Source organism: Macaca mulatta, chromosome 19 (genome assembly GCF_049350105.2).
Source record: "Macaca mulatta isolate MMU2019108-1 chromosome 19, T2T-MMU8v2.0, whole genome shotgun sequence".
In the NCBI taxonomy this organism is placed as follows: Eukaryota; Metazoa; Chordata; class Mammalia; order Primates; family Cercopithecidae; genus Macaca; species Macaca mulatta.
Window position 1 is genome coordinate 48338683 of NC_133424.1, and position 21997 is coordinate 48360679.

Genomic DNA, 21997 nt, shown 5'->3' on the forward strand with positions numbered 1-21997 from the left:
TACTATAAACATTAAATGTGATTATGTAAAAGTAGAAATAACTGAAATGTTACGTGAAAGTTTGATATATAAAATATAAAAATTATATAATCATACAATAGATACTATATATTATATAAAATGGGAACATTTTATTGTAGTAAGGTATAATAAATATTAGAATATGCTATAACATACTGTAAATACAATATACACTGTATAATGATATGCACACATAAAATTAAAATACATAAATCTATATTTTTATAATCTAGTATCCAATAATTTTTCAAATGTCATTTAAATTATCACATAGTAAAATCAAACAGTACTTCTGAGATTCATCCATGTTGCAGCCAGTGTCAGTAAATGACTTCTTTTCACGTTGGGGTAGTATTCAATTGTATAGATGTTTGATTAATCACCCACTGTTACATTTGGGTTGTTTACTAATTTTGGCAATTATACAGTTGCTGTGAAATTTGAGTACACATAGTTTTATATAAACAATTTTCCATTTATCTAGGGCAAATACCTAGGAGCGGGACTGGTGGGTCATATGATAAGTGTATGTTTAACAGTATAAGAAGCTGCCAAGGCCAGGGATGGTGGTTCACGTCTGTAATCCCAGCATGTTGGGAGGCTGAGGCAGGCAGATCACTTGAGACCGGGAGTTCCAGACCAGCCTGACCAACATGGAGAAACCCCTAACTAAACCTCTATTTAAAAAATACAAAATTAGCCGGGCGTGGTGGCACATGCCTGTAATCCCAGCTACTTGGGCAGCTGATGCAGGAGAATCATTTGAACCCAGGAGGTGGAGGTTGTGGGGAGCCAAGACCACACCATTGCACTTCAGCCTGTGCAACAAGAGCAAAACTTCATCTCAAAAAAAAAAAAAAAAGCTGCCAAACTTTTTGCCCAAAGTGAATGTAACATTTTGCATTTCTACCAACAATGCAGGAAATTTTCCATTGCTCTGCATTGTTACCAACTCAGTATTATGTCTTTATTGTTAGGCATGCTAAAAGGTGTGTACAGGTATCTCATATGGTTTTCATTTTCATTTTCTTGATAATTAAAGATGTCAATCATCTTTTCATCACCTTGTTTCCCATTTCTATCTCATATAACAATATGGATGGATCTCAAATACATCACATTAAATGAAACAAGTCAAATTCAAAAGGAGAGATACATACACATATATACACAGAGACACACACAGGATATCTCCATTTATACAACATGTGGAAAAGGTAAAATTATACAGACAGAAAATGGGCTTGTGATCAAGGGCTGGGGGTGGGGAAAGGGATGGACTAAAAAGTAATAGGAGGAAATGTAGGGAAGTGAGGGAACTCTTCTCTGTCTTGATTGTGGTATTGACTGCATGATGTAATTGTCAAAACTTTGAAAATTCTACACTGGGTGAATATTACTGTATGTAAATTATACCTCAATAAATATGACCTTAAAATATTACGGTCATGTTCACACAAAAACCTGCACACAGGTGTTTATAGCATCTTTATTCATAATCAACATAACTTGGAAGCAACTAAAATGTCCTTCAGTAGGTGAATGGACAAATAAATCACAGTACATCCAGACAATAGCATATTATTCAATGCAAAAAAAAAAAAAAAAAGGCTAGCAAGCCACGAAAAGACATGGAAGAAACTTAAATCCACATTACTATGTGAAACAAGTCCATCTGAAAAGGCTGCACACTGTATGGTTCAGAGGCTAAATTATGGAGACAAAAGAAAATAGGCGGCCGGGCGCGGTGGCTCAAGCCTGTAATCCCAGCACTTTGGGAGGCCGAGACGGGCGGATCACGAGGTCAGGAGATCGAAACCATCCTGGCTAACACGGTGAAACCCCGTCTCTATTAAGAAATACAAAAAACTAGCCGGGCGAGGTGGCGGGCGCCTGTAGTCCCAGCTACTCGGGAGGCTGAGGCAGGAGAATGGCGTGAACCCGGGAGGCGGAGCTTGCAGTGAGCTGAGATCCGGCCACTGCACTCCAGCCTGGGCGACAGAGCGAGACTCCGTCTCAAAAAAAAAAAAAAAAAGAAAAAAAAAAAAGAAAATAGGCAGGGGTGTAGGGGTGTAGGCAAAACACAGGATTACTGGGACAGTAAAACTGCTCTTTATCCTTCTATCATAATGCATACATGTCATTACTCATCTGTCTCAACCCACAGAATGCACATCAAGACTGAACCCTAATTAAACCATGGACTTTGGCCGGTAGCGTCAATGTAGTTTCATTAATTGTAACAAAAGTACCACTCTGAAGGCGGATGCTGATGATGGGGGAGGCTGTGTACACGTGAGGGTAGGGGATATGTGGGAAATCTCTGTACCTTCTGCCCCGTTTTGCTGTGAACCTAAAACTTCTCTAAAAACTAGTCTTTTATATAAATGGGTATACAAACACATATATATGTCAGTACTAAAATATTACATTACAATAAATATAAAGGACAAATAATTGAAAGTCATGTACAGGGAAATGTGTTTTCCTCCGTATTTCCTGGAATTCATGAGGAGTGATACACTTAGGAGTAAGGTAAAATGGGAATAATGAAGGGGACCAGACTTGGTTCTAGGGTATGTTAAAAAGGAAGAGATGATCTCCAGGGACCCTCCTGAGGGTCAGCAGACATTGTCCTAAGTTGGGGATCATAGTGTATCACAAGATATCCAGAATTGCAGGAAGAATAGTGAAGCTTCAGACACAGTGCTGGATGAGGTGAAGGGAGGTAATCGGTCAGCAGACATTGGTCTAAGATGTTGAGCAGCATGTAATGGGCCATCAGATACTGTGAAGAAGTGAGGAAGCAGAGCTAATGATGGCTCAGTAGACATTGATGTAAGGTGAGGTAATGGGATGTGTCACCAAGCACTGCCCAACTAGGGCTTGGGAATTAAAGGGGCATTATGGCCCTGCCCCTTTGACTATGTTCTACCCTTTGGGCCCCATCTTCACCTCCCCATACTGCCCTTCCTAAAGGTGAAACCATCTCTGCAGAGCCCAAATATTTCCCACTCCCAGAATTGCCAATAGACTGACCCCAAACCATTCTGCAAGTTCCAGAGGGGCCACCCAGCAACTGCGCATCCAATCAGATCATCTGCCAGCATCTGTAAGGTCACTGCCGCCTATCTAGGGCAAGATAGCTAATATCCAATGAAGATCCACCCATGTCTGTTCTAGTTCCCTGCTATTGGCTTCAGGCACTCCTCTCAGTGAAGGATGAGCAGATGTGTGGGTTGGGTTCTGCAGTAAGTGGGGCTCTGTCGAGTTGCAACTGAGACGGGGCAGAGCTGTGCATGCTGAGGAAGAATGAGCAGGGAGTCTTTTGTAATCACGTTGGAGCTGTGGGATTCTGGAATCATGGCAGGGAATCCTAGAAGCAAGCATTCACATGGGATCTCCTGTACCTGTTTTCCCTTCTTTAGCATCAGACCAAAAGTTTTACAGTGACTTTTTAGCTTTAGGGTTGAGAAGGGATATAGCCTAGTTACAGACTGGAGGTGAAAAAGCCTGGTGTGTTTTAGGCAAGTTGATTCTCCCTGTTAGTGCTTCTTATGCTGCAACACAGAAAAAAACAGACAGAAGTCACGCAAGAAGCACAGGTCAACTCTCCACAGGGGCATTTATGGAATGCCTGCTGTATGGCAGTCATGGGTCTAGACTCATAGTGGTGAACAAAAGGGAAATATTTTCTAGTGTAGAAGCCACAGAGAAATGAGCAAAATATACCAGGCAGTATGGTGGAAAGTGCTAGGGAGAAGAATAAAGGAGGAAGGGTAAGGGGCTGGAAATTTGGAGGTGTCATGGAAAAAAAGACATGAGGGACAAGTCACAGATAAAATAAAGAATTGTGCTCTTTGCAATGGGCACTGCAAATACAAAGGCCCTCAGTCAGGAACTGAACTGATGTTTGAGGCACATGGCAGGCAAGGTCCTTCTGGGGTGCATGGGATGAACATGGACACAAGTACACAGTGAACATATGGTGGGGTTAGTTTTCATGAGTTATCTATTTCATATGATTTATGATTTATCTCATATCTCACATAAAGTAAGATTGATTTCATGAGTTATCAACTTATGAAAGTCACATCATTATGGAAAGTAAAATGCTGGGCTTCAACTCAGCAACAAGTAAATTAAAAAAAAAAAAAAGAAAGGCAACTCAGTGGGAAGAATTGTAACAGCAGAAGGAAGAATTTAAGTTGCCCCAGATGACCTGAAAATTCTAACCTCAGAGGCTTTCTTGAGGGTGGTGGGAGTGTACAAAACACTGTGCTGAGCTGGGCGCAGTGGCTCACGTCTGTAACCCCAGCACTTTGGGAGGCCGAGGCGGGCGGATCATGAGGTCAGGAGTTCGAGATCAGCCTGGCCAGCATGGTGAAACCCCCGTCTCTACTAAAAATACAAAAGTTAGCTGGGCGTGGTGGCACATGCAATCCCAGCTACTCGGGAGGCTGAAGCAGGAGAACTGCTTGAGCCCGGGAGACAGAGGTTGCAGTGAGCCAAGATAGCGCCACTGCACTCTAGCTTGCCAACAGGGTGAGACTCTGTCTCAAAAAAAAAAAGAAAAAGAAAGAAAGAGAAAAAACACTGTGCTGGGTATCAAACACAATGTGCTGAGGACCTGTGGGGCTCAGAGACAGTCCTGGCAGATAATGAAGGGGTCTGCAAGTCTTTTTCTATGACAATGGGGACTCAACATACACTCTGAGGTCTGTGTCTGAAAACATAGGGAGTTTGTCTTATTGCAGTATCTCTCGCTTGATAGAAATACTCAGTGGGGAACTGGATATACACAACTGTGTTGGATTCAAAAGAAGAATGAGAAAATACCCACAATTCTGCTAGACAGTGTGTTCTGGAACAAACAACTTACAGAGGATTCATCACTATCATATATATTGTCTTACCATTCAAACTCTTGGCACTATACCTAATCCACAGTAAATAGGATTATCATTCCCATAATATGATCTTTCTTACGAAGAATTTGGTAACAGTGTTCTATTGTCGTTTTCTATGAGAAGGCTTTTCCTATTCACCAAACTGACTCGGTTCCTTGTCAGTATGAATAATGCCCCAAGGTTTACTGGGGATGGTGACAATGTAGGAAGGGTCCCTCGCTTCATTCAGTGCCTTCTCAGGGGCCCTCTCCAGAACAGCCATGTGTGACATTCTGATGTGACTGTTTCTATTTACAATAATATACATATTTTTCTGCTGCATGCAACAGTGTACAATCAGACCCAACCCTCAGTGGGGTTTTCCCACACTGTTTCTCTCAAGTGTGGCTGCTCTGATGGACACTGAACACTGATTTCTGAACGAAGCCTTTCCCACAGATGCCACACTTGTAGGGTTTGTCTCCAGTGTGTGTTGTCTGATGTTTATTCAAATTTGACCTGTTGCTGAAGGCCTTCCCACACTCAGCACACACGTAAGGCTTCTCTCCGGTGTGAATTCGTTGATGCACTTGGAGCTGTGATTTTTTAGTGAAAGACTTCCCACAGTCACTGCACTCGTACGGTTTCTCTCCAGTATGAATTCTATGATGTGTAATCAACTCTGACTTCTGTCGAAAGGTCTTCCCACATTCAGAACAGATGTAGGGCTTTTCTCCCGTATGAGTTTTCTGGTGCTTACTGAGATTTGACCTGCCACTAAAGGCCTTCCCACACTCAGCACACACATAGGGTTTCTCTCCTGTGTGAACTGGCTGATGCACCAGGAGCTGAGACTTAGAGGTAAAGGACTTCCCACAGTCACTGCATTCATAAGGTTTCTCTCCAGTATGAATTCTTTGATGAGTAATAAAGTTTGACTTGCGGATGAAAGCTCTTCCACACTCGGTGCATACATAGGGTTTCTCTCCTGTATGAATTTTCTGATGAACAATGAGTATTGATTTCTGGTTGAAAGCTTTCCCACATTCGTGGCATTCATACTGTCTCTCTCCAGTATGAATTTTCTGGTGTATATTAAGATTTGACTTCTGAGTGAAGGCTTTTCCACAATTACTGCATTCATAAGGCTTCTCCCCAGTATGGATTCTCTGATGTGTAATCAAGTCTGACCTCTGGGTGAAGGCCTTTCCACATTTGGAACATATATAAGATTTCTCTCCTGTATGAGTTTTCTGATGTGTAATGAGATTTGACCGGTTGGTGAATGCCTTCCCACATTTATTGCATACATAGGGTTTTTCTCCTGTGTGAATTCGTTTATGAACGTGGAGTTGTGACTTGGAAGTAAACAATTTCCCACAGTGACCACATTTATAAGGTTTCTCTCCAGTATGAATTATTTGATGTGTATCCAAGTGTGCCTTCCGGATGAAGGCCAGTCCACATTTCATGCATACATATGATTTTTCTCCTGTATGAATTCTCTGATGCACTGTGAGTGTTGACTTCTGAGTGAAGGCTTTTCCACAGTCACTGCATTCATACGGTTTCTCTCCAGTGTGAATTCTCTGATGAATAATCAACTCTGACCTGTAGGTAAAGGCCTTCCCACACTCAGTACATATGGAAGATTTCTCTCTACTTTGAACTTTTTCATGTGTAATGAGGTTGGAATTATTGCTGAAGACCTTCCCATATTCGGTACATATATAGGGCTTCACTCTCGTGTGAACGCGTTGATGGACCTGAAGTTGTGACTTGGAAATGAAGGATTTGCCACAGTTACTGCACTCATATGGTTTTTCACCAGTATGAATTCTTCGGTGTGCAATCAATTGTGTTTTCTGGATGAAGGCCTGTCCGCATTCAATACAGATGTAGGATCTCTCGCCTGTGTGGATTTTCTGATGCATCTTGAGTGTGGACTTTTGTGTGAACGCTTTGCCACAGTCAGTGCATTCATGGTGTCTCTCTCCAGTATGAATTTTCTCATGTATACTGAGATCTGAGTTATAAGGGAAGCCTTTCCCACATTCACTACATTCATGTAGTTTTTCTCCGGTATGAATTCTCTGATGCCTGAAAAGGGACGATACTTGAAAAAAGGATTTTCCACATTCATTGCACTTATAGGGCTTCTCTCTCATATGGGTTTTCTGATGTGTACTGAATTCTGGCTTCTGTACAAAAGCCCTCCCGCATTCAATACATACATAGAGTGTTTCTCCTGTAGGAACTTTCAGATGTACCTTGAACTGTGAGTTCCAGGTGAAGCTCTTTCCAAATTCGGCACATCCATAGGATTTTTCCCTAGGATAAATTTTTTGATCTTGAGAGAAGGCTGGTTTATAACCAATGATTTTTCTATGTTGATTATGGTCCCATAATTTCTCTCCTGTTGGAGTACATTCACAGTAAGTATAGAAAGACATTTTACCATATTTAGTACTCTTCTTAACATTCTTAGAAGCATCATTTCTATAATGAATGTGTAAATCTAAATTATGCTTCAAGCCATTTCCAAATGAATCACATTGATAGGGTTTTTACGGGGATGCAATATGTTTGGGTTCACATGAATTGTTCTTCTGACAGCCTTATTTCATAATGCCTATTTGTAGTCAATATTTTCTTGATTAAAGCAACATCACTTAGATATTTCTTTTCTTTTTTTTTTTTTTTTGAGACGGAGTCTCGCTCCGTTGCCCAGGCTGGAGTGCAGTGGCCCGATCTCCACTCACTACAAGCTCCGCCTCCTGGGTTCACGCTATTCTCCTGCCTCAGCCTCCCATGTAGCTGGGACTACAGGTGCCCGCCACCGCGCCCGGCTAATTTTTTGTATTTTTAATAGAGACAGGATTTCACGGTGTTAGCCATGATGGTCTCAATCTCCTGACCTCATGATCCGCCCGTCTCGGCCTCCTAAAGTGCTGGGATTACAGGTGTGAGCCACCGCGCCCGGCCTAGATATTTATTTTCTTTTCTGATAATACTGTATCTGGTTATCAATCTGTCACAGTTATTCTAGAATGAAATACAATCTCAATCTCACATCATCTCTGTCATCATCTTCCCTTGCATTGTGGAAAGAAGTCTTTTTTTTTCCAGAGATTCCTTGGAAAAAAGGTTTGGAATCCAAATGCCCCTTTTCAAGGGATAGTAAGTCACTTTTTGCTCATAGAGCAGGTAGCAGAGGCTAGAGGGGAAGGTAAAAATGGCTCATCCAGATTGAACACAGAGAAAAGGGTAAGCGTGGGTAATTAGATGAGGAGGGTGTGACACTACTTATGGTGAAACATTCTGGGGAACAATTCAGCAGTTAAAAGAAATAAACTAGATGAACAGATAACACCATGAATAGACATGGAAAAAGTAAGGCAAAAAACATGATATATAGCATAATAAGATTTATATAAACTAATGATCCATGCCCCTAATTCACTTTAAATTTTACAACATGCACGAATTAAAAAATGCTTCCATTATACAAAACAGTGGCTTCTGGTGGGAAGGGAGATGGGTGAGGGGAAAGAGAGAATAGGAGATTTTATCACAAAAATAAGACAGAATCTTTACCCACATTCATGGTCATAGTGTGTCCTAAACTAAAGACAATGATTAAACTCAGACCTCATTGGGTGAAATATAAACATAAAGCATGACAAAAACAAATAAGCCCGGGCACGGTGGATCACGCCTGTAATCCCAGCACTTTGGGAGCCTGAGGTGGGCAGATCACCTGAGGTTGGGAGTTCGAGACCAGCCTGACCAACACGGAGAAACCCTGTCTCTACTAAAAATACAATGTTAGCTGGGCATGGTGGCTCATACCTATAATCCCAGCTACTCGGGAGGCTGAGGCAGGAGAATCACTTGAACCCGGGAGGCAGAGGTTGCAGTGAGCTGAGATCACGCCATTCTGGGTAGATCACTCTAGTCTGGGTAACAAGACTGAAACTCCATCTCAAAAATAAATATAGGCCGGGCGCGGTGGCTCAAGCCTGTAATCCCAGCACTTTGGGAGGCCGAGGCGGGCGGATCACAAGGTCAGGAGATCGAGACCACAGTGAAACCCCGTCTCTACTAAAAATACAAAAAATTAGCCGGGCGCGGTGGCGGGCGCCTGTAGTCCCAGCTACTCAGGAGGCTGAGGCAGGAGAATGGCGGGAACCCGGGAGGCGGAGCTTGCAGTGAGCCGAGATCGCGCCACTGCACTCCAGCCTGGGCAACAGCGTGAGACTCCATCTCAAAAAAAAAAAAATAAAATAAAATAAAATAAATAAATAAATACATAAATACATAAAAATAAAAATACAAAAATTAGCCAGGCATGGTGGCACGCACCTGCAATCCCAGCTACTTGGGAGGCTGAGGCAAGAGAATCATTTCCTGGGAGGTGGAGGTTGCAGTGAGCCAAGATTGCACCACTGCACTGTAGTCTGGGCGACAGAGTGAGACTCTGTCTCAAACAAACAAACAAACAAACGAACAAAAAAAGCCAACCAGGCAGAGAGACCCTAACAGTGTGGAAATGCTCAAGCAACATCAGAAGGAAATGTGAGAAAGGGTGATTAATCATGTCATGTCAAACACAGCAGAGAGGTATTCCCAAAGATTAAGTGACAGTGATTCCCAAGTCATCAGCTGGATGAAAGTCCTGAAAGACTGGGAAGATACGAGAAATCTCATGGCCATTCCTATAGCAAAAATAGTTAGAAAGCCTGATTGGAAATAAAGTTCTTTTTTTTTTTTTTTCTTTTTTAGATTGAGTCTTGCTTTGTCACCCAGGCCGGAGTGCAGTGGCATGATCTTGGCTCACTACAACCTCCACTTCCCGGATTCAAGTGATTCTTGCGCCTCAGCCTCCCAAGTAACTGGGATTGCAGGCATGCACCACCACACCCAGCTAATTTTTGTATTTTTAGTAGAGATGAGGTTTTGCCATGTTGTCCAGGCTGGTTTCAAACTCCTGACCTCAAGAGATACATCCACCAAGGCCTCCCAAAGTGCTGGGATTTCAGGCATGAGCAACCACACCTGGCCCAGAGATAAAGTTCTGAGGCATCTTACGGTGAGAAAGACAGAAATAAAAGGGGTGTAGCAGGAGTGGGAGTGTGTGACACAGAGTAATTTTGAACGAAAGCAGATCCGGGAATGCCTGGATGTAAACAAGAGACTCTAGGACAATATGGAAGGTAGGGAAAAAAAGAATGTTACAGAAAAGGAACATAATGAAGATACATCTTTAATGAGGCTGACTGGCACATGACTTATAATCAACAAGGAAGGTCATCCAGGTAGAAGGCATTTAGTGATCTGAGAGGCATCAAGCAATACAAAAACGGCCGGGCGCGGTGGCTCAAGCCTGTAATCCCAGCACTTTGGGAGGCCGAGGCGGGTGGATCATGAGGTCAGGAGATCGAGACTATCCAGGCTAACATGGTGAAACCCCGTCTCTACTAAAAATACAAAAAACTAGCTGGGCGTGGTGGCGGGCGCCTATAGTCTCAGCTACTTGGGAGGCTGAGGCGGGAGAATGGCGTGAACCCGGGAGGCGGAGCTTGCAGTGAGCCGAGATCACGCCACTGCACTCCAGCCTGGGAGACACAGCGAGACTCCGTCTCAAAAAAAAAAAAAAAAAAAAAGCAATACAAAAAATTCAGAACCTTCCTGAAGAGTGGTAGTAACAGCACTTCACAGGTTCCAGTGTTTTTCAAGACAGCTGAGATTTCCTCCTGTCTCCCATCTAACCTGAGTCACACTCACCTCACGTCACTCACCTGGGCAGCTCTGACGTGGCCTTTCACCCTGCAGTGCCCATGGTTCCTTTCCTTGCTCCAACATGATCACCTCTGGTTTAGGAACTTGATACCCTGTTCATGGGAAATGATAAAGGTCTGGGTCCAGCTAATTATGTTTCAGAGCCCAGCCAATACAGTCTTATTGTTCAATGACAGTTTGTTCTTTAGGAAAGTAACCATATATCTCTGAGAACAGGGTAATATTCTGAATACCCTAAACAAACCGAGAACCCTGGAGGAAAAAAGGACAAAACCATCACCTATTCGAGATGCCAACAGCATTCATCAACTGAGAATGAAAGCACTCTCAGTGAGGCCTGCTTTCAGACACCAAGGTGACTGTGCTTACCTACTGAGAGCAGGTGGCTGTAGGTCTCCAGCATCACATCCCGGTACAGGTTTCTCTGAGAAAGGTCCAGGTGCTGCCATTCCTCTCTGCTGAAATTGATAGCCACATCCCTGAAGGACACTGATCCCTGTAAGGGCACATTCCTGTTCAATGTGCATAGTCAGCTTTGCAGGGTGGAGTGACTATATTTTGGGATTATGGAATGTGGGTTTCATTGTTTTTAATTTATTTCCTTTTTTTTTTTTTTTTTTTGAGACATAGTCTTGCTCTGTCACCCAGGCTGGAGTGCAGTGGTGCAATCTTGGCTCACTGCAACCTCCGCCTCCCAGGTTCAAGCGATTCTCCTGCATCAGCCTCCCGAGTAGCTGGGATTACAGGCGCGCACCACCACGCCCAGCTAATTTTTGTTATTTTTAGTAGAGACGGGGTTTCACCACGTTGGCCAGGATGGTCTCGATCTCCTGACCTTGTGACCTCGTGATCCGCCCACCTTGACCTCCCAAAGTGCTGGGATTATAGGCGTGAGCCAACATGCCTGGCCTTTTTTTTTTTTTTTCCCCCTTGACATGGAGTTTCGCTTTTTGCCCAGGCTGGAGTGCAATGGAGTGATCTTGGCTCACTGCAACCTCTGCCTCCCAGGTTCAAGCAATTCTCCTGCATCAGTCTCCCAAGGAGCTGGGATTACAGGCATGTGCCACCATACCCAGCTAATTTTTGTATTTTTAGTAGAGACTGGGTTTCACCATGTTGGCCAGACTGGTCTCGATCTTCTGACCTTGTGATCCTCCCACCTCGGCTTCCCAAAGTGCTGGGATTACAAGCATGAGCCACCGTGCCTGGCCAATTTACTTCCTTTTTAAAAAACCTGCCTCCCATTTCCCTAATAGCTTATTATGAAAAATTTTAAACATTCAGAAAATTAGAAAGAATTGTACAGTAAAAACCTATACATCTACTACTTAGCTCTACATTTAACACCTTACTCTACTTGCTTCATCACGCATTGATCCATCTTACTTTTTTTTTTTTATGTATTTCAGGGTAAATTGTAGTCATCACTACACTTCTCTTAAGCACCACAAAATGCAAATCATTAACTGGGGTGTAACATTTGTTAATCTGATAAGGTAAAATTTAGTACAACACAATTAAATGCAACAATCTTTATTGTGCCATTTGACCTTCTGACAAATGTATACACCTGAGTAATATGAAATTTCTAAGAAATTATATTTCACATAGGTCACATATTAAGTATCTAGTTTTAGCCGGGTGCAGTGGCTCACACTTGTAATCCAAGCAAGAATGTCAGAGGGGGCCGGACACAGTGGCTCATGCCTGTAATCCCAGCACTTTAGGAGTTCAAGGTGGGTGGATCACCTGAGGTTTGGCATTCGAGACCAGCCTGGCCAACATGGTGAAACGCCATCTCTATTAAAAATACAAAAAATTAGCCAGGCTGGTGGCACGTGCCTGTAGTCCCAGATACTTGGGAGACTGAGGTGGGAGAATCCCTTGAACCCAGGAGGTGGAGTTTGCAGTGAGCTGAGATCATGCCACAGCACTCCAGCCTGGATGATAGAGCAAGACTCTGTCTCAAAAAAAAAAATCTAGTTTTACATAATTTGTGGAACACAGAAATCTAACAAAGAATTCCAGCTATTTGTGGTGTTCTACAGTCAGTCAATTATTCATTTTTCAAAACTGGCCATTGAAATAGGCTGTCTTGGCCGGGCCCAGTGGCTCATGCCTGTAATCCCATCACTTTGGGAGGCTGAGGCGGGTGGATCACGAGGTCAGGCGTTCGAGATCAGCCTGGCTAACACGATATTTTGTATATGTATTATATTTTGTATTTTAATAATAAAAGTCAGCTAGAGAAAGGAAAATGCTTTAAAGAAAATCAAAAGGAAGAGAACATATATTTATTATTTATTAAGTGGAAGTGAATCATCATGAAGGTCTTTGCCTTTATGGTCTTCAGGTTAAGGAGGCAGAGGAAGAGGAGGAAGAGGAGAGTCTGGCCTTGCTGTTTTGGGTGGCAAAAGGGGAAGAGGTGAAGGTGGAAGGGAGGGCAGGAGAGGGAGGCACACTCAGTGTAATTTTACTGAAAAAAAAATCTGTGTTACAAATGGGCCCACACAGTTCAAACCCATGTGGTTCAAAGGTCAACTGTAATTCACATTCTCTCATATGAATTGTGCAGTGGGTCTTGTCAATGATCTTCCAGTCATAACTACTCCAAAATATTCCAAATGCTTTGGAATAATCTTTCTTTAGGAGTATTTTTTTTAAACTTTTTATTTTGAAATAATTATAGATTCACAGGGAATTACAAAATGATACAGAGGGTCCCCCCGTGAATTTCAGTTTATTGTAGTACATGATTCTTTTCATTCATTGCTGGATTCGGTATGCTGATATTTTGCTGAGGATGTTTGCATCTAAAATTATGAAAGACACTGGTCTATAGTGTTCTTTTTTTGTGCTTTGGTTTTGATGTCACAGTAATACTGGCTGTACAAAGTTAGTTCGGAAGTGGTCTTCCTCTTTTATTTTCTGGAAGAGTTTGTGTAAAAATGACACTAGTTCTTCTTCCTCTTCTTTTTTTTCTTTTTTTTTTTTGAGACGGAGTTTTGCTTTTGTTGCCCAGGCTGGAGTGCAACGGCGCAATCTTGGCTTACCGCAACCTCCGCCTCCTGGAGTAATAGTTACTTCTATGTCTAAGATTCAATCATGAGTGAATATTATATAAAATCATGCAAATAGGGCTGGGTGTGGTGGCTCATGCCTGTAATCCCAGCACTTTGGGAGGCTGAGGCAGGCGGATCACCTGAGATCATGAGTTCAAGACCAGTCCAATCAACATGGAGAAACCCTGTCTCTAGTAAAAACACAAAATTAGCCGGATGAGGTGGTGCATGCCTGTAGTCCTAGCTACTCGAGAAGCTGAGGCAGGAGAATCACTTGAACTCAGGAGGCGGAGGCTGCAGTGAGCCGAGATCGCACCATTGTACTCCAGCCTGGGCAACAAGAGCAAAACTCTGCTTTAAAAAAAAAAAAAAAAAAAAGGAAACAAACTAGAGTTTGTAAAAATGAAAACATTATGTTCAAATGTGGATAGCGGTAATGAGAAGCTCAACAGAAGGGCTGGAAGGCGAAAGGTGTCAAAGTTACCCAGAATGGATAGCAGGAAATAAATAGCAGAAAATGGTAGAGAAAAGAAATGGAGAAGCAACATCTGAAAAACAAGTTTCAGAAAGAAAATAGAGAAAACATTTGTGTTTGAGGAGGTGGTTTAGGAAGAAATGAAAAAATGCTTTCGAAATATCAAACAAAAGTCACTTATAACGAGGAATTCTATTTGCAGCCAAAACATCAATATAGTGTGATGACAAAATAAACAACAGTTTTCCTTGACAGTCCACCTCTCCACTGTTATACAGGCGGCCTCCAGAGATACAGACATTACCCACGTGTTGTTCATTCTTGACAGGAAGATCAAGTTTTCTTTCAGGAGCACCAAGTCTAGAGTCCAGCTGGTTCCTAAGGCCTATCTGCCTCTGCCCTAAGGCTCTGGTGACAGATTAGAGCTATCTACTCTCGGACTGAAATTCCACCCCCTGGGACTCCTCCTCCTCACCTCATAGGAGCTGCCCTGATCCTCTGGAGCCAGGGCTGAGGATTTCTGGGGTGAGGTCCAACTAGCTGGCATGGCCACACTGGATCTCAACCCTTTTTCTCTAGGGTGCCTGAAGTTTAGTGGTCATCTGTGAACTCAGCAGAGCTGCTCTGAAGAGGTGGGCTGCAGTCTGGAGGAAGGTCTGGCTCAGGGACTCCCCAGAGACACCCAAGAACCTAGAAAAACAATGTCCACATAGTCATTCAACATTCATCACATAAACACTTCCTGGATACATCAAGGTGCAGGTCCCTGTGCTAGAAACCAGAGCAGTGGTTCCCAAACATACGTGTGCATTCAAGTCACCTGGAGGGCTTGTTAAAACATAGTTTAAAATTCTCAGCTTCACCCCTTCGATGGGTCTAAGGTAGGACGTAAGAATTTTATTTTCTAATAAGTGCCCAGGAAATGCTGATGCTGCTGGTACAAGAACCACACCTTCAGAACTGTGGAGAACAGTGCTGAAACATGGGAAAAGCCATGAAATTTAGAGTAACGTTACTGAGGATTTGAACTGCAGCTGTTCCACTTTTCACCAATGAGAATAGAAAGAAGTTACTCAGATTTTGTTTCAGAAATAAGGATGAAAATGCCTGTGTCACAGTTACTAAGATTAAATGAGATGATGTTTTTAAAGTACTCAATGCCTCCCTGCCATGCAAGAATCATGCAATAAATATCAGCAATTCCCATGTACTATATTAAAACTTAATACAGAAAACCATGTAATCAAAACAAGTAAGATAATATATCAGACAATATTGATCTATATATGAAATGAAAATGATACGTGACTGAGAGTGCACACGGCATTCATTGTATACATATCCCTAATTGGTGCACGCAATTGGCCATGCACCTGGAATAAAACAAACTAGATCTCCACCTCACACTATTTTTTTTTTTTTTAAGATGGAGTCTCGCTCTGTGGCCAGGCTGGAGTGCAGTGACACGACCTCAGCTCACTGCAACCTCTGCCTCTGGAGTTCAAGCAATTTCTTTCTTCAGCTTCCTGAGTAGCTGGGACTAGGTGCATGCCACTACGCCCAGCTAATTTTTTTGTATTTTTAGTAGAGACAGGGTTTCACCATGTTGGCCAGGATGATCTCGATCTCCTGACCTTGTGATCTGCCTGCCTCAGCCTCCCAAAGAGCTGGGATTACAGGCGTGAGCCACCGTGCCCAACCCACTTCACACTATTAAGTAGACAAATTCCAGCAGCACTAAACATTTAAATACATGCATTTTTTTTTTTGAGGCGGAGTCTCGCTCTGTGCAGTGCACTGGAGTGCAGTGGCCGGATCTCAGCTCACTGCAAGCTCCGCCTCCCGGGTTCACACCATTCTCCTGCCTCAGCCTCCCATGTAGCTGGGACTACAGGTGCCCGCCACCTCAACCGGCCAGTTTTTTTTCGTATTTTTTAGTAGAGACGGGGTTTCACCGTGTTAGCCAGGATGGTCTCGATCTCCTGACCTTGTGATCCATCCCTCTCGGCCTCCCAAAGTGCTGGGATTACAGGCTTGAGCCACTGCGCCCGGCCAAATACATGCATTTTTTAAAACCCCTAAGGATGTTAAAATAATTTTCAGACTATACATTTGTATAGCATTGTGGTAGGATGATAGGCATCTTATTACACATGACAGGAAACCCAGAAGTTATAATAGAAAAAAAACCCAGATATTTATGATTATATGTTTCCTAATTATGTTAAAATAAACCATTAAATTTGACATATATATAAAAATTTTTTTCAATATGTGACGATAGGTTCCTTGTAACATTAACTCTAGCAATCACTAAGCAGAAAAGGCCAGAAAAAAAGAGACTGGAAAAGGTATGAAAATTCAGAGAAAAGGAAGCAAATGGCAATTAACAAAAAGATACCAACTTAACTAAAAGAAAAACGCATCAGAACAATTAGAGAGAAATTTTCCTTAGAATCATGAAAGCTTTAAAAAAGTTAACAGACCAGGTGTGATGGCGAGCGCTTGTAATCCCAGCTACTCAAGGCTACTCAAGGCTAAGACAGGAGAATAGCTTGAACCCGGGAGGCAGAGTTTGCAGTGAGCGGAGATCAGGGCATTGCACTCCAGCCCGGGCAACAGAGCAAGACTCTGTCTCAAAAAAAAAAAAAAAAAAAAAAAGTAACAACATCCACTGTTGGAAAGCATTTAGGCAAATTTCTTTTATAAATTATTGGTTAAGGCTTGAATTGCTATAATGTCTTTTGAGCTATTTAGTCATATCTATTATTTTTATTTTTATTTTTTTGAGATGGAGTTTCACTCTTGTTGCCCCAGCTGCAGTGCAATGGCATGCATGATCTTGGCTCACTGCAACCTCCACCTCCCAGGTTCAAATGATTCTCCTGCCTCAGCCTCCGAGTAGTTGGGATTACAGACGCCCACCACACACCGGGCTAATTTTTGTATTTTTGGTAGAGGCGGGGTTTTACCATGATGGCCAGGCTGGTCTCGAACTCCTGACCTCAGGTGATCTGCCCACCTCGCCACCCAAAGTGCTGGGATTACAGGCCTGAGCCACCAGGCCCGGCCAGTCATATCTGTTATTAGCAGTACACTCAAATGGTGCCAATAATATAGTTTTAAATATATAAAGCAGAAACTGACAGAAAGAAGAAAGGACAGGTGGACAAATAACTTTTCCAGTGTGAGTAGTTTACCTTCCTCAACAAAATAATCTGTGAGGAGATACATAATACATATAACATGGGATTAACATCTATAACAATACAAATTAGAGAACATATTACACTGTTTTCATGTAATAGATGTGACATTTATGAAAAATGAGGAAGAACTAGGCCATAAAGCAATTGTTCAACTGAAGCATCACCCACAGACACTAATTGAAACATAAAGCGCACTTCTAAATGGCTCATGGGTCAAAGAAAAACAATTACTGGAAAAAAATTTTAAACACTTAGATTTGAACAATAGGAAACTGCTACACATCAAAACTTGTTCACCTTTATATTACAGGCTGAAACTGAAAGAACTGAACTTTTAACTCAGGTCAGAAAGCAAGCTGATCACAGTCCTCACCGATCACCATAGCTGATCCTGCAGGCTCTCAGTCACTGACCACAGACTCCCCTCACTGACTCCTAAACACCAATCACTGATCCCAAAGAGGCCCATCAATGACCCGAGAAATCCCTGTCACAGACAACCATCAACGGACGTCACAGACCCCCATCACCGAGCCCCGAAACCACCATCACTAATTCCACAGACAACTCCTCTATTACTGACTTCACAGAATTCCTAATTGCAACCAACCAAAATCATCACAGAGACCTCTTGGCAATAAAACGTGAAAATACTCCTGACACCAGCGGCGAACTAGCCCTCGGGGACCACTTCCACTTCCGGTCCGACTTCTAGCACTTCCCCTTGTGGTCTGTTGATATTGCGCATGCTCCAAATTAACTTGGAAGCAATTTCCGCCCACAGTCAACAGGGCGCAGACACATCTTTAGAGACATCGTGCAGTTTCCGTAATCGGAGCTATCGGGCAGAGAATATAACCGCGCCCTTATGGTGTTTATTCGTGTGGGCCGCCATCTTGGATGCGTATCGATTCCGTACAGTGGAGGAGTCCGCCTCTTGCAGGGTTGACTAGAGTAAGGCAAGGATTTTCACGTAGAATGCAAGACTGTTACCATAGTTTGGCCACGCTTATACCCAAGAAGAAGACGTTCCTGAAGATAGGATCTGGAGCTTTATTTATTTATGTATTTATTTAATTTTTTTAATACGGAGTCTTGCCTAGGCTGGAGTGCACTGGCGCCATCTCGGCTCACTGCAACCTCTGCCTCCCAGGTTCAAGCGATTCTCCTGCCTCCGCCTCCCGAGTAGCTGGGATTACAGGCAAGCGCCACTACACCCAGCTAATTTTTTGTGTTTGTAGTAGAGACGTGGTTTCACCATGTTGGTCAGGCTGGTCTCGAACTCCTGCCCTCAAATGATCCGCCCACCTCGGCCTCCCAAAGTGCTGGGATTATAGGCGTGAGCCACCGCGTCCGGCTGTTATATTTATAATAGCTAAGTTAGCCCTTGGTTAGGGCACACTGCAGAAAACAATGATTCCCTAGAAGAAACCATGGGGGAACAAGGAAGCCAGGGATCCTGAGAGAAATAAGGAAGATAAGAGGAGGCATTAGGATCGTACAATCTATTTTTTGGAGACACCACTCAGAAGGGTGGATTGGGATCCGAGTTCACTCCTGGGTGAAACCACTAGGCAAGAGGGAGTTATGTCACAATAGATAGTATCCTGCAGGAAGGGAGGTACAATTTTTAATAGTTGAAAACACATTAGGAAATAGGTTAGAAGTTGGGTTAGTACAATCCTCTCCTAGGAGATACCATGGAAGAGGGGTTAGAAGTCTAAGCATCCCCTTTGAAATGGCTCGTAGGAGGCTTTGGGAGGTATAGATATTTTAATCCCCTTAATCTCCATCAGCATCCACCCTAGCTACCTCAAGCATGGCTATAGCAGGCAGCAACAATAAAAATAATAATAGCCTTGGCCAGACACGTGGTTCACGCCTGTAATCCCAACGCTTTGGGAGGCCGAGGCAGGTGGATCATCTCAGTGGGGAGATCGAGACCATCCTAGCCAACATGGTGAAACCCTGTCTCTACTGAAAATACAAAAATTAGCTGGGTGTGGTGGCACACGCCTGTAGTCCCAGCTACTTTGGAGGCTGAGGCAGTAGAATCACTTGAACCCGGGACGTGGAGGTTGCAGGGAGCTGAGATGGAGCCACAGCACTCCAGCCTGGTGACAGAGGGAGACTCCAAAGAGCTGGGATTATAGGCGTGAGCCACTGTGCCTGGCCAGGGAGTTTTTTTTGTTGTTGTTGTTGTTTTAATTGCAAAGAGATGTTGAATTTTGTCAAATGCTTTTTCTGTTTCTATTGTGATGACCATATGATTTTTGTCCTTCATTCTGTTAATGTGATGTATTGCATGTATTAATTTGCATATGTTAAACCATCTTTGCTTCCCTGGGATAAATCCCACTTGATCATCATGTATATAATCTTTTTGACGTGCTATCGGATTTGGTTTGCTAGTATTTTGTTGAGGATTTTTGCATCTGTGTTTATCAGAGATCTTGGCCTGTAGTTTTCTCTTTCTTCTGTCCTTGTCTGGTTTTAGTATAAGGGTGGTGCTGGCCTCACAGAATCAGTTTGGAAAAATTCCTTCCCCTTCAATTTTTTTGGATTAGTTTGAGAAATATTGGAATTTGTTCTCCCTGAAAAGTTTGGTAGAATCAAATCCAAGAAGGGGATGATGGGAACCTCTAATTTTCAGGCAAACTAGACAGTTGTTGGTAATCAGGTGACTTAGTAGTTGTCATTGGCATCTGAAGAGGTGGGCAGTCTTGTGGGACTGAGCAATTAACCTGTAAGGTCTGTGCTGACTCAGGTTAGTGTCAGACTTGAATTCAATTGTAGGACACCCAGGCAGGGAGGGTTGGAGAAGCTGTGTCAGAAAAACTCCACATATTTTGTGTTAGAAATGAAACATTCTGGAAGTATTGAGTGTTGTGAGAGTATATTTTTAAAAACCAGTTTGTTTTTCCTATGCAACTGTATAAAAAGACATATCAAGTCTCACTCCCCCCGCCACCCCAATCACTATAGGTTACCACTATAGGTATTGTTTCCGGTTCACGTTTCCAATACTTCTTTTTTGCTATCTTTTCTTTTTTTAGTGCATATAAACAAATGCTTATGTCTAATCTGATTTCCTTTTCTTTTTTTAGACAAACTATGTTATACTGTTCTATACTTTCCATTTTTTTATATATTCTAGAATTAATGTCATTCTGTAGAGATGACATTTTTTTTTTCTGCTATGTGTGTACCGGCTGCATAAAACTTTATGATGTGACTGTGGTGATTTGAGCTGCTGCCGTTATCAAATACTAAGCATCTATGTGGACCTTCCTCCCTCCCTCCCTCTCTCTCTCTTTCTTTCTTTGACGGAGTTTTGCTCCAGGCTGGAGTGCAGTGGTTCGATCTTGGCTCACTGCAACCTCTGCCTCCCAGGTTCAAGCGATTCTCCTGCCTCAGCCTCCTGAGTAGCTGGGATGACAGGCGCGTGCCACAACGCCCAACGAATTCTTTGTATTTTTAGTAGAGACGGGGTTTCATCATGTTGGCCAGGTTGGTCTTGAACTCCTGACCTCAGGTGATCCACCCATCTCGGCCTACCAAAGTGCTGGGATTACAGGCGTGAGCCACCGCGCCTGGCTGTGGATGTTTACTTCTATATTTCCCATCATCCTCCCTTGGTCTGTCTCTCTGACCACACACAAATAGTACACTGTTTTAAGTATAGAGGCTTTATCACGTACCTCATATAACCTCACGAGGTTATACGTACGTAACTTCAATTCTACTTTCTGTCTCTATGAATACACCTATTCTAGGCACCTCATATAAGTGGATTCATACAATATTTGTCCTTTTGGTCTGGCTTATCTCACTTCGCATAGTGTTGAAAAAGAAAAGAAACTTTTTATCTGAGGAATGCAAGCCCTCTTTACATGATCAGGCCCAGAGAGGGGTTGGGATGACACAGCTGTTGTGGTGGCTCATGCCTGTAATCCCAGCACTTTGGGAGACCATGGTGGGAGGATTACTTGAGGCCAGGAGTTTGAGTAGACTGGGCAACATAGCTAAACCCCCTCTCTATAATTTTTTTTTTCCAATTAGCCAGGTGTAGTGGTGCACACCGATAGTCCCAGCTACTCAGAAGGCCTAAGCGGAAGGATGCTTAAGTCTGGGAGTTTGACGCTGCAGTGAGCCATGATCATACCTCTGCATTCCAGCCTGGGTGACAGAGCAAGACCTTGTCTCTTAAAAAAAAAAAAAAAAAAAGGCTGGGTGAGGTGGCTCACATCTGTAATTCCAGCACTTTGCGAGGCCAAGGCAGGCAGATCACTTGAGGTCAGGAGTTCAAGACCAGCCTGGCCAACATGGTGAAACCCTGTCTCTACTTAAAAAAAAAAAAAAAATTAGCCAAGTGTGGTGGTGGTTGCCTGTAATCTCAGCTACTAGGGAGGCTGAGGCAGGAGAATCACTTGAACCCAGGAGGCAGGGGTTGCAGTGAGCCAAGATCGCACCACTGCACTCCGACTTGGGCAACAGAGGGAGACCCTGACTCAAATAAAGGAGGCTCTGGACAATCTG

General features: G+C 43.0%; 3 protein-coding genes and 1 long non-coding RNA gene across 8 annotated transcripts in view; 2 read left to right on the plus strand and 2 right to left on the minus strand.

Annotated features, from left to right (window-relative positions):
- The window catches only part of ZNF875 (zinc finger protein 875), a 406705-nt gene that overhangs the window by 308686 nt on the left and 76022 nt on the right, over positions 1-21997 (plus strand). The gene's annotated exons all lie outside the window — the stretch shown is intronic.
- On the minus strand, positions 110-18133 carry LOC144337446 (uncharacterized). Its single transcript, XR_013410609.1, has 2 exons — positions 17254-18133; positions 110-665 (listed from the first exon to the last, which is right to left on the minus strand). It is a non-coding gene; the product is annotated as an uncharacterized LOC144337446 (long non-coding RNA).
- Positions 4910-19620, minus strand: ZNF585B (zinc finger protein 585B). 5 transcript variants are annotated; one of them, XM_077982393.1, is made up of 5 exons: positions 19591-19620; positions 14725-15905; positions 11082-11208; positions 10712-10804; positions 4910-7326 (listed from the first exon to the last, which is right to left on the minus strand). In XM_077982393.1, exons 2-5 carry the CDS (start codon positions 14794-14796, stop codon positions 5309-5311), a joined length of 2310 nt encoding a protein of 769 aa, XP_077838519.1. In that variant the 5' UTR covers positions 14797-15905; positions 19591-19620; the 3' UTR covers positions 4910-5308. The 5 variants fall into 5 exon arrangements, with proteins under 5 accessions (XP_077838519.1, XP_077838520.1, XP_001105277.4 ...); XM_077982394.1 differs by lacking the exon at positions 19591-19620 and adding an exon at positions 18087-18133 and having other exon boundaries at positions 11082-11170; positions 14725-14939; XM_001105277.5 differs by lacking the exon at positions 19591-19620 and adding an exon at positions 18087-18133 and having other exon boundaries at positions 14725-14939.
- ZNF383 (zinc finger protein 383) overlaps positions 12475-21997 on the plus strand; it is a 40580-nt gene continuing 31057 nt past the window's right edge. The window contains exon 1 of the mRNA XM_077982577.1: positions 12475-12550. The gene's annotated coding sequence lies outside the window, so the exon portion shown is untranslated. The remainder of the gene's footprint in view (positions 12551-21997) is intronic.

Coding starts and splice junctions, on each gene's coding strand:
- ZNF585B (XM_077982393.1), bottom strand. CDS start 14,796: ATGCCAGCTAGTTGGACCTCACCCCAGAAATCCTCAGCCCTGGCTCCA. Junction 11,209..14,724: donor ATCAGGGCAGCTCCTATGAG/GTGAGGAGGAGG, acceptor GTGCCCTTACAG/GGATCAGTGTCCTTCAGGGA. Junction 7,327..10,711: donor GCCACGTCAGAGCTGCCCAG/GTGAGTGACGTG, acceptor GTACTCCAACAG/GAGAGAAATTATGGGACCAT.